This window comes from Curcuma longa, unplaced genomic scaffold (genome assembly GCF_044706935.1).
Source record: "Curcuma longa cultivar G26 ecotype Majalengka, Jawa Barat unplaced genomic scaffold, ITB_CL_G26_1.1 contig_28240, whole genome shotgun sequence".
Classification (NCBI taxonomy): Eukaryota; Viridiplantae; Streptophyta; class Magnoliopsida; order Zingiberales; family Zingiberaceae; genus Curcuma; species Curcuma longa.
In genome coordinates, this window is record NW_027433648.1 from 1 (window position 1) to 11,572 (window position 11,572).

General features: G+C 37.5%; 3 protein-coding genes and 1 pseudogene across 3 annotated transcripts; 1 reads left to right on the plus strand and 3 right to left on the minus strand.

The window, feature by feature from the left end:
* The first annotated feature begins 2 nt into the window (after positions 1 to 2).
* Positions 3 to 1,361, plus strand: LOC141819197 (uncharacterized; annotated as a pseudogene).
* Positions 1,362 to 1,370: 9 nt separating this feature from the next.
* LOC141819201 (protein LURP-one-related 15-like) lies at positions 1,371 to 1,858 on the minus strand. Its single transcript, XM_074706545.1, has 2 exons — positions 1,586 to 1,858; positions 1,371 to 1,523 (listed from the first exon to the last, which is right to left on the minus strand). Exons 1-2 carry the CDS (start codon positions 1,829 to 1,831, stop codon positions 1,371 to 1,373), a joined length of 399 nt encoding a protein of 132 aa, XP_074562646.1. The 5' UTR covers positions 1,832 to 1,858.
* A 5,880-nt stretch (positions 1,859 to 7,738) lies between these two features.
* Positions 7,739 to 8,554, minus strand: LOC141819198 (protein LURP-one-related 15-like). Its single transcript, XM_074706543.1, has 3 exons — positions 8,309 to 8,554; positions 8,022 to 8,246; positions 7,739 to 7,936 (listed from the first exon to the last, which is right to left on the minus strand). Exons 1-3 carry the CDS (start codon positions 8,552 to 8,554, stop codon positions 7,796 to 7,798), a joined length of 612 nt encoding a protein of 203 aa, XP_074562644.1. The 3' UTR covers positions 7,739 to 7,795.
* A 2,204-nt stretch (positions 8,555 to 10,758) lies between these two features.
* LOC141819199 (protein LURP-one-related 15-like) lies at positions 10,759 to 11,544 on the minus strand. The gene is made up of 3 exons (XM_074706544.1): positions 11,314 to 11,544; positions 10,994 to 11,227; positions 10,759 to 10,914 (listed from the first exon to the last, which is right to left on the minus strand). Exons 1-3 carry the CDS (start codon positions 11,542 to 11,544, stop codon positions 10,759 to 10,761), a joined length of 621 nt encoding a protein of 206 aa, XP_074562645.1.
* Positions 11,545 to 11,572: the final 28 nt, after the last annotated feature.

Here is an 11,572-nt window from a genome sequence, read left to right on the forward strand (position 1 = left end):
CCATGATCAAGCAAATCCCTAAATATGCCAAGTTTCTTAAGGACTTGTGTGTGCACAAAAAGAAACTCAAGGGAAATGAATTGATAAACCTGGGGAAGAATGTTTCAGCTCTTTTTCAGTCCATTCCTCAGAAATGTGAAGACCCAGGTGTTTTTACAGTCTCTTGTGAGATAGGGAGCAACACTTTTCACGATGCCATGCTTGATTTGGGAGCCTCAATTAATGTGATGCCTAGATCAGTTTTTCAGATGCTTGGGATAGGTCCTATGCAGCCTACAGGAGTGGTTATTCAGCTAGCAGATCGAAGCCAAACTCACCCCGCAGGTATGATTGAAGATGTACTTGTGAAAGTGAAAGAATTGATTTTTCCTGCAGATTTCTATATCATGGACATGGAGGGGGATTACTTGGCTCACGGATCGCCACTTATACTTGGGAGGCCATTTTTGAAGACTGCTAGGACGAAAGATTGATGTACACGCAGGCACGCTATCCATGGAGATTGGAGATACGGTGGTCCAGTTCAGCCTTTTCGACGCTATGAAACACCCTAGGGAGGATCACTCTATCATGAGCATGAGTATTTTAGATGATTTGTTGGATATTGATGTGTTGGCTGATCATGTTTTATTTGATGGTTTCAGGGATTCAGAGGAGACTTTGAGTATCGAGACAGCTGCCCCGGAGCCTATTTCTGACCTATGTTTTGCAGGTGATGGTCGAGTGAGTGTAGGGGATTCCACTGAACCCCAAGAATCACCACTCTTGATGGAGGATTCAGAGGAGGGATATTTGAGTGTAGGGGATTGCACCGAGCCCCAAGAATCACCAATATCTACAGTACAGTCACAGTCTGAGTTGAAGCCTCTGCCAGATCACTTGAAGTATGTTTACTTGGGAGATGATCATCAGCTACCAGTCATCATTGCAAATAATTTGAAGCCAGAGCAGGAGGAAAAATTGCTACAAGTCTTGCAGCAGCACAGGAGAGCTATTGGATGGACACTTGATGACATACCTGGGATCAGTCCAGCTATTTGCATGCATCGAATTCATTTAGAAGAGAACATGAAGCCAGTGAGACAACCACAGAGGAGACTCAACCCATTGATGCTAGAAGTGGTGAAGGAAGAGGTAACTAAACTTCTACGGGCAGGTATCATCTATCCTATCTCTGATTCTCAGTGGGTTAGTCCTATTCATGTGGTTCCAAAAAAATCAGGAGTGACTGTAGTGGCAAATGAAAAGAATGAGTTGCTTCCTATGAGAGTGAAAAACTGCCCTTTATTGATCAGATGTTGGAAAGATTGGCAGGGAAGTCTCACTATTGTTTTTTAGATGGTTTTACAGGCTATTTTCATATTTGCTATTTATCTATGCACTTGCAGCTGCTCGACGGCCAAGACCACATCGAAGTTGTCCTTCCACTGGAATATCTTGGGCCTTCGCATGCTGAACAGCAAATCGTTCGGGCTGGTGCTCTCTCCTCTGAACACTCTCCACGTTTGGTGCCAACTAAATACCTAAAATCAACAAGAACCAAGCGTGAGTATCATTTTGATGATGAAACGTTAATTCTGCGTACCTTCGGTTTCATGGTGAGGAGAGGGGTGCCGGCGGCGTCGAGGAGGAGGCGGCGGCTGCCGAAGGAGACACCCTTCACCTTGAACACCAAATCGCCGTTGGTGTCTTTGACCTTGTAAAGGTCGTTCGGGGAGAACAAACCGCGGGTGCCGGTGAGCGTTAAATTGACAGCGTAAGGAACGGTGAACTGCCGGGCGGCCACCAGCTCGGCAGGCGCAACATTTCTCGCCTTCTGCCCATCCGCCATGGCTGCTAGCTGCTGCACAAGCCTCCCTGAAGATAATTTTGTGGAAAATTCGGAGGACTGCAGCTTGTTGGAAATTTATAGTTAGACGAAGAAAGCAGACAATTTTGCTTACTTATTTGATGTAAAATTAAAGAATGGACAAATTTAATTTTAAATTTTTTGCAGATCAATTTAAAATTTTTTTTGTCTGTCCCAAATGGGGTAAGTCAATGATAGATAAGCTCATATATATATTCGCTCCCCCTATTTTTTTTTCACTCTATTCTATCAATTTCAATACTTTGACTCTTCCGTCATTTGAGTATATCAAACAAATCAATCTCTTCCAATTGTTCCTTGTCTAATTTCTACCGCATTTATGGAGTGGGGTATCACCGGCACCTTATCGAGCCAAGTCGATGATACCAATGCATCAAAGGAATGTCTCGTTTTGTCCTCGAGTATTGTTATCTCCTGTTTAAGTTCTAAATCGGTCGAGTGCGTTGTAGTAATTATAATTTCGTAGCTTGTTACAATATGAATAATAAAAATTTATGCTATAACAACTATAGTTTCGTAGTTTGTATTATTCACATTGTAACAGTTACAATGTGCCCGATTGATTAAAAAATTAGACATGAGATAACAACACTGAACAATACTCGAAGATAGTTGGATAATTATACACGGCTGAACAGTGAGATGAGGTGCTCTTTAGATAAAAAAAAAAGTCGGATGCCCCTTTGATGATTTGAAAAAAAGAGAGACATGTTGGAGAAAAAGAAGATAAGGATCTTTATAGAGAGGAAGAGAATTAGATAACACTTGCTTCTTAATCTTATTGATTCAAAATATGAAGTCCAAGGATATATTTATACATACAAGGAGACTCTTTAAGAGATACATAAAAGAGTAAAAGACACATACAAAAGACTATTTAAAAGACACTTAAGTAACAACCCTTCGTGATTAGATGCTAAAAATATGCTTTAGAAATGTACTATAGAGTTATAATGAATGAATACTATTCATTCACATTCATAAATACTAAAATTAAGTTTATCATTTTAACATCCCCTTTAAATTTAAATTTTTGTTACTTGCTAGTTTTGCTCTCTTAATCTTGCAAACTCTTCAAACTTTAATGCTTTGGTGAAAATATCAACAATTTGATATTGAGTTTTACATACTTCAGTTGAACTTCATTTTTAATGATGTTTTCTCTAATAAAATGATATCTTGTATCTATATGCTTACTCCTATCATTAAAAATAGGATTTCCCCTGAAAATAATGGCTGATTTATTATCAATAAAAATTTCAGTAGTTCTTTCTTGTGACAAATGCATCATCTTCAATAATTTTCTTAGTCATATAGCATGACAAACACAAACAGTAGCAGCTACATATTTTGTTTCACAAGTTGACAACGTCACAATCGGTTGCTTCTTTGAACTCCAAGTGAATGCAATATCTCCAATGCAAAATAGAAAACTAGAAGTGTTTTTCTATCATCAATATCTCCTCCCCAATCACTGTCAGTCTATCATTGTATTCAACTAACTTGTAATTCTTGAAAAATGAATAAATTAAACCACAATCCAAAATTTCCTTAACATATCTCAATATTATTTTAGCAGCTTTAATATGAGATTGAGTTGGGGACTCCATATAACAACTAATAAGTTTAACTCCATAAAGAATATTAGGTCTAGAACATGTCAAGTACCTCAAATTTTCAATAAGCTTTCAGTACAATATTGGATTTACCTTCTTACCATCATCAAATCTGGACAACTTAACTCCACATTCAACAGGGGTGTCAAATGATTGATAGTCTTCCATGTCAAATTTCTACAAGATTTTATTATATAGCATATTCCTTTTGAGAAACAAAGATACCAATATCAATTTGTTTTACGTCAATGCCAAGATAATATGACATTATCCCAATATCTATCATTTCAAATTCTGCAGTCATGTTTTCCTTTAATTCATCAAATATTATTGAATTATTCCTTGTAAAAATCATATCATCAACATTTAAACAAACAACAATCAAATCACCATTCTCCTTTTCTTTAACATAATGACTATATTCACGTGGACACTTTATGAAGCCTTTAAATTTGAAATATTGATTAATCCTATTGTACCAAGCTCTAGGGGCTTGTTTTAATTCATACAAAACCTTTTTCAACTTTAAAATTTTGTTTTCTTGTCTTTTGGCAATATATCATAATAGTTGTTCTATATAAATATTCTTCCTCCAACTTGCCATTTAAGAAAACTGACTTGATATCTAACTGAAAATAATTTCACTTTCTTTTTGTAGCCAATGCAATAATCGAATAGTTTGCAATCAAGCTAGAGTTAAAACTTTATTATAATTTATAACTGGTTGCTGACTAAATCCTCTTGCAACAAGACAAGCTTTGTATTTTTGGATTTCCCCTTTTGCATTTTTCTTTACCTTATAGATCCATTTCACGCCAATAGTTTGCTTTTCTTTTGGAAGAGTTGTCAATTCCCATGTATCATTCCTTTGAATTGCATTTATTTTTTCATCCATTGCTAGTCTCCATCGTTAAATTTTCACTACTACATCAAATGTTAGGGGTTCTGAACCTACAAAAAGACAAATTAAAGTATTGATTTTATGAGCTTCAGCATAAATATCCTATAAACTTCTCGTCTTTTGAGATGTTTCAGTTGGACTGTATTCATGGGGAACAGTGCTCGAGTTGTATTTTGTCTTGACACTATAGTGTCTTGCTCTTCTTTTCCAAAGTAGGGGGGAAATTATAAGTTTGTTCTTCTTGAACTTTCCAATTCCAAGATACTTCTTCAACAAATTCAATATCTCCACTTATCACCACTTTGACATTGCTTGGGTTGTATAACTTGTAGTCTTTGGATTGTAAATCATATACAATAAAATATATTTAACAGTTCAATCATCAGTCTTAGACCTCTCTTGCTGTGGTACTTGAGCATATGCAATGCTTAATTCCAAAAACTCGCAAATGTTTGACATTAGACTTTCTTTCATTCCATGCTTCTTGAAGAGTTTGATTTTTGATGTTCAATATTGGAAAGTGATTAGACAAATAAACTGCATAAGAAATAGTTTCGGCCCAAAACTCCTTTGGCATATTTTTGGCTTTTATCATGCATCTTGCCATGTTAAGAATGATTCTATTCTTCCTCTCGGCTATTCTATTTTGTTGTAGCGATCTAGGAACTGTCAAAAGACTCAAATTCCATAAGTTTCACAAAAGTCATTGAACTCTTTGGAAGTGAATTTACCTTCTCGATCAGACTTCAAAGCTTTGATATTATATCTACTCACCTTTTCTATAAGGGTCTTGAATTTTTTGAAAGAACCAAAAGTTTCTGATTTTTACTTAAGAAAATAAATCTAATTTTTCTACTAAAATCATCAATAAAGAGTAAGAAATTTTTATTCTTACTAAGTTAAGGAGGATTAATCAGTCCACATACATCTATATACACAAGTTCAAGTGGCTTGGTTGCTCTGAATGTTGCTTCTTTTGGAAAACTCCTCCTAGCATGTTTACCAAGAAGACATGTTTTACATAAATAATTTGGATGGTTGATTAGAGTCATCCCTTTCACCAGCTTCTTTTCTTCCATAGCCTTCAATGCAACAAAGTTCAAATGATTGAATCTCATGTGACATTGTCATGCTTCATCTTGCACATTAGCTTCAAACACTTTGCTTCAATTATTTTAATATTCAAAGTAAACATCTTGTTCTTTGACATAGCAACCTTAAGCATTTTGATCTCTATGCCAAAGAGAGTTATTCTTCACAAGAATCTCATAATCCCTTTCAAGTAGTTGACCTAACCTATAATATTACTCTTTAATTTTGGTACAAAGTAAATATCTGATATTATTTTATAATTATTATTTTTAAAAAATATGAGAATTGTACATTTCCCTTCAATATGGATTTTTGTGGAGTCTTCAGAAGAAACAATATTAATGTCTTTCACTTTCTTATCAAGCATTAGAAATTTATCTTTGTACGCACGCATATGATTGCTTGCACCATTATCCAAATACCATAAATTGTTATCACCTTTCTCTTATTCCTTGATTTGTAGTAATAAAGTTGGCTCTTCAATTTATTGATTGTTAGTAACAAGATGAGCCTCTTTTTTAACATCATTAGTAGTACTATAACATTCCCAAACATAATGACTCATTTTATAGCAACTGTGAAATTCAACTTTAGGCTTGTCATACCTCATTCCATTTGAATTTGGATAATAGTCTTATCATTTTCCTCTTACTCTTCCACTACATGATAATTGACTTCTTTTATTCTTGATTAAAGTTATCTCTTTTTGCCTTAGTCCATTTTGGCCATGTCCATGTCCATGTCCATGTCCTCTTTCTCATCCGCAGCCTCTTCCTCATCCACAACCTCTAAAATAGTTGTGTCCTTTTTCATCATTCTTTGCTGTAGCTTTGGCTTTGAAAACTTGCTCCAATAACTCTTATTTTTTTCTTCATCTTTTCTTCATGGGTTTATAATGAGTCATTCAATTCTTCAATAGTCAATTAATCTAAATCTTTTGTTTCTTCAATGACACACACAATATAGTCAAATTTAGGAATTAAAGAACAAAATACCTTTTCCACAATACGTACATATTCTATTTTATCTCTCTATTTGATATCAGACAGAATAATAATTATCTTGCGGGCTGAAGAGAGAGGGGAATTATGAAGAAAATAAGATGAGAATCGACAAATGAAGAAAATTCGACGTGACTACGTTTTAACCAAAAAAGAAGTTTTTATTCAATAAAAAAGATAATCTCTATCATCAACCAAACAAACACTTATATATTCCTTTATAAAAGAAAATTATCAAAAATATCCTAAATACAAAAAAAAATCAAAAGTTACCAAAAAAATAAATTTTTCAAAAATAGTAAAAAAGATCCTAAACAATGTCTGATGGGTCTGAAAGTGGGTGATTATGGGTTCCAACCCATAACTAATGTAGATATCTAAAAGAGCTCCGTGTACGAAAAATATATCATCATTTTGATATCCGAATCGAAAGTTATGATCTACTGTAATTCAGCTCCTACTACGTCAGCCCTACATCAATATCTCTTCAATTGATTGACAATTGTGGTTATCCGTGAATAATAATTCATGATAGATTCAGACTCTTTCATCTGCAATGCTTCAAAATCACGTCTTAGTGAATGTAGCTTTGCTTTCTTTACTTTGACAACACCTTGGAAAGTCTTTGCCAATATCTCCTAAGCTTCTTTTGAAGTAGTAGCATTAGCCACATTCTCAAACATGGAATCATCCAAACATTGATGTATAAGGGTGAGGGTTTGTTGATCCTTCTTCTTTGTCTTTGACAAAGAATCTTTCTCTATTTGAGATAAATTATCTTTATTTTGAGGCTTCTCATATCCTTTCTCTATGATCTCCCATACATCTTGAGAACCAAGTAAGGATTTCATCCTTAGACACCATGTCCCATAATTCTCCTTTGTGAGATGAGGAAATTTAAAAGAAGAAGATCCATCGTTGGCAATCACTTGAGCACTCTAACCTCGCTCTGATACCACTTTGTTGGAGAGAAAGAAGATGAGGATTTTTATAGAGAGGAAGAAAATACAAGAGAACTCAATAACATTTGTTTCTTATTCTTCTTGTTTGATTCAATATGTCAAGTACAAGGACATATTTATACATACAAGGAGACTCTTTAAGAGACACATACAAAAAACTATTTAAGAGACACTTTAATAACAAAACACAATGAAGAGATACTTTAATAACAATTCTTCACATTCTAAGAATATACTCTAAGTTATTTTTAATGAATGCCCAACATACTATTCATTCACAAACACAATACACTAATTTTCCTTTTCTACGATAGCCATCAGCACTACTAATACAAAAATGTAGACATTCATATCTATGCACTTGCAGCTGCTCGACGACTCGCCTCGATCTCTTCAAGGATGACTATCAACGAGACGATGAAGGCGAAATCCTCGTTGGGATTCACTGTTATTTCTAGTTTGTCCCTGGCAAAAAATGCAGTCTTGCGATGCATCTGCAGCAGTATTAATTGAAAATTTGAGAAAGAAAAGAAAAACTTTATTCTATATGCATGTGTTTATGCATGCATATATTCTTACTTGGGCTATGATTTCATCAGTTTCGCCAATACAAATGGTGCATTTCTTGCTTCTTCCAGTTATCTTAAAATCACACGGGGCAGCTTCGTCGGTGTTGGTGGCCAAGACCACATCGAAGTTGTCCTTCCACTGGAATATCTTGGGCTTTCGCACGCTGAACAGCAAATCGTTCGGGCTGGTGCTCTCTCCTCTGAACACACTCCACGTTTCGTGCCAACTAAATACCTAAAATCAACAAGAACCAAGCGTGAGTATCATTTTGATGATGAAACGTTAATTCTGCGTACCTTCGGTTTCATGGTGAGGAGAGGGGTGCCGGCGGCGTCGAGGAGGAGGAGGAGGCGGCTGCTCAAGGAGACGCCCTTCACCTTGAACACCACGTCGCCGTTGGTGTCCTCGACCTTGTAAAGGTCTTTCAGGGCGAACAAAGTGTCAGTGCCGGTGATCGTTAAATTGACGGCGTTCGGAACGGTGAACTGCCGCTGGTCGGCCACCAGCTCGGCAGGCGCAACATTTCTCTGCCTTCTGCCCATCCGCCATGGCTGCTAGCTGCTGCACAAGCCTCCCTGAAGATTTTGTGATTCAGTATTAATTCTGTTGTGCTGTCCAGAGCTTGTTAAATAAATATCTCAACGTGAATGTGAATTAATGTAGACACGATCTTGGGCAGGAAGTCAAGTCAGCGTTTTTTTTTTTGGAAAATTCAATGGCGAATTGAGTTCGTCTGATCGTCTTGTTTGCGTACTCCAGTAGGAGAGCAGAGAAGTCAACCGGATGCAGCTTCTTGGAAATAAGAATTTAAAAAATACATATTTTAATTTTTAAATGGATAAATAAAATTTAGTTGGATTAGACACGGAGGGCATGGCCATGGAGGTTAAGATTGGCCCGACTTGACTCGTTATTTAAATCGTGCTAAAAATTTTGAAAATATAAATTATTGTTTATGTTGATGTTTTTTTATTATATTTTCATATACGGTTGTACTTTTTTGACTTTGTAGGTTGTGCTCAATTTCTTTTCCTTTCACAAACTTAGGTGATTTTTAAGATTTGATTAATATTATAGATTTTGGAAACAATTTCTACGTACAAGTTCTACATAGTCCATTTAATTTTATTTAATTTTTATTGCATAGTTGGTTATTTATGTATTTTGATAATTTTTTTTTCCTATTTCATTGTCTATATATATGAGATCAGTTTATTAGGTATATTACAATCGTAGGTACAGTATAATTATTATTTTGGGACAAATATTTTCTTAACATTCTCCTTTATCATTTAATAAAATATGTTTATATTCATGTTCGTATAACTTGATGTATCATTCTTGAGTATTATTTATAATTTATAATGCATGGATGAATATTATTCAAACAGACAGGTTATCTCATAAAGAGATGAAAGCCTTCAGATCATAACATGTGTTTTCTTAGGAAGTAGAACTGTATGTATGCGATTGATAAGATAAACGAAAATAAATATACTTTCCTTCCAAAAGATTAGTGGTAGATGTGATTGAAACCTCATGGCTCTAGTCAGACTCAAAATATAACGATGTTTTTGCTCAATCAATGGCGTAGCCAATGTTGGGCTGCACTGGACCGGAGTCTAGTGCAGTCCAATAACTTTTAGGTTAATATATTGTGCCCAAATTTATAAGGATATTAGTATATAAATGTAATATATTTATTAAATATTCATTATACATGTATATATTATTATTTTCATAATTTAATCCAGGACAGTTGAAGAACACCTAGCCAGCTAGCCTACAAAGTTGGTCGAACTGGGCAGAGGTAATGCCATGATCCAATCATAGACTTAGGTTGAGCATGACTTGTTGGCTGAGGCCAGACTAAACATATATATTATGATAAATAAATTAAAGACATCCCTCAGTAAGGAAGTTCATCTGTGCTAGTCCTAATTAAGCTATTTATATTGCTCTTATGGTATCACAGATGATTCTATACCTGTATGGAACATATTATCATAAAATTATATATATATATATATATAGTTCTGATATTCTGTGTGACACTGCCTACGCGATCCCGTGCGCGACATCACCGACCCCCGCCGCTTCCGCCCACCCTCGCTATGCCGTCCGACCACCGTCGGTCATCGGATCGTGCCCGATCGATGCGCCACTCGCCGACGCGTCGGTCAGCGTCGGATTCCGCGGCGGATTGTGGTCGGAATCCGACGAATTCAGTTGGAAACTGCCGAATCCAACGCGCGACCATTGGTTGCCGAATCGCGGCCGGTCTCCGACCGCGATTTGGCCAGAATCTGACGAGGCCACTGCCATGCGTGATTCGGGCCAAATTACGCCGGATTCCGGCCAAAATCTGACGCCGGCCGACGTGCCGACGAGTGGCGCGTCGATCGGGTCCGGTCCGGCGGTCGGCGGTGGCCGGACGGCACGGCGAGGGGCTGCGGTAGCGGGGGAGGGTCGGGGGGGGGGCGCGGGAGGGGGGGGGGGGCGGAGCACTATACATTCCCAGTTTTGGACGGTCAGATGTGGCGCGCGATCGGTGATGAACGGTAGATTCGGCGTCGGGCACGGGCGCGCAAGAAACAGAAGCGCAGAATATCATTTTCGTGTATATATATATATATAATTAAGCAAACTCAATACCCTAATTTTCCATTTAAAAGATCGACATTCATGTCTGCACTTAACTGCATGGTGATGAAGCTTCACTCCCTCACACAAGGGAAAACAAAATTCAATTTTTTATTCCACTACCTGCCCTTGTTCCACGACGACTCGCTTTGATCTCTTCAAGGACGATTATCAACGACAGGATGAAGACGTAATCGACGTTCGGATTCACTGTCACCTCCAGTTTGTCCCTCGCAAAAAATGCAGTCTTGCGATGCATCTACAACGACATTAATTAGACATATCTATGAAACTAATTAAGAAAAATAGGGAAAAAACAGAAACTTTTTTGTGCTCACTTGGGCTATGATTTCTTCGGATTCGCCACTGCAAATTGTGCATTTCTTGCATCGTGAAATGATCTTAAAATCACAGGGGGCAGCTACAGCTTGGTCGCCGGCGTTGGTGGCCAAGACCACATCGAAGTTGTCCTTCCACTGGAATATCTGGGGCTTTCGCACGCTGAACAGCAAGTCGTTCGGGCTGGTGCTCTTTCCTCTGAACACTCTCCATGTTTGGTGCCAACTAAATACCTAAAATCAACAAGAACGTAACCAAGCGTGAGTACCGTATAATTTTTTGACGATGAATTAAATTAAACCTGCTGCTGCATGTATACCTTTGGTTTGATGGTGAGGAGAGGGTTGCCGGCGGCGTCGAGGAGGAGGCAGCGGCAGCCGAACAAGAAACCGTTCGCCTTGAACACCACGTCGCCGTTGAGGTCCATCACCTTGTATCGGTCGTTGGGGGAGAACAAACTGGCAGTACCGGTGACCGTGAAATTGGTGGAGTGGTTAACGGAGAACTGCCGGCCGACCACCACGTCTCTCCCCGTCTTCCCATCCGCCATGGTTGCTCGCTGCACGTACAAGCCTCTG

Excerpts from the sequence above, each read along its gene's own strand:
- LOC141819201 (XM_074706545.1), bottom strand. The coding sequence starts at position 1,831 with ATGGCGGATGGGCAGAAGGCGAGAAATGTTGCGCCTGCCGAGCTGGTG. Across the intron at positions 1,524-1,585 it reads TCCTCACCATGAAACCGAAG|GTATTTAGTTGGCACCAAAC; the intron begins GTACGCAGAATT and ends TGTTGATTTTAG.
- LOC141819198 (XM_074706543.1), bottom strand. The coding sequence starts at position 8,554 with ATGGGCAGAAGGCAGAGAAATGTTGCGCCTGCCGAGCTGGTGGCCGAC. Across the intron at positions 8,247-8,308 it reads TCCTCACCATGAAACCGAAG|GTATTTAGTTGGCACGAAAC; the intron begins GTACGCAGAATT and ends TGTTGATTTTAG. Across the intron at positions 7,937-8,021 it reads CTGATGAAATCATAGCCCAA|ATGCATCGCAAGACTGCATT; the intron begins GTAAGAATATAT and ends ATACTGCTGCAG.
- LOC141819199 (XM_074706544.1), bottom strand. The coding sequence starts at position 11,544 with ATGGCGGATGGGAAGACGGGGAGAGACGTGGTGGTCGGCCGGCAGTTC. Across the intron at positions 11,228-11,313 it reads TCCTCACCATCAAACCAAAG|GTATTTAGTTGGCACCAAAC; the intron begins GTATACATGCAG and ends TGTTGATTTTAG. Across the intron at positions 10,915-10,993 it reads CCGAAGAAATCATAGCCCAA|ATGCATCGCAAGACTGCATT; the intron begins GTGAGCACAAAA and ends ATGTCGTTGTAG.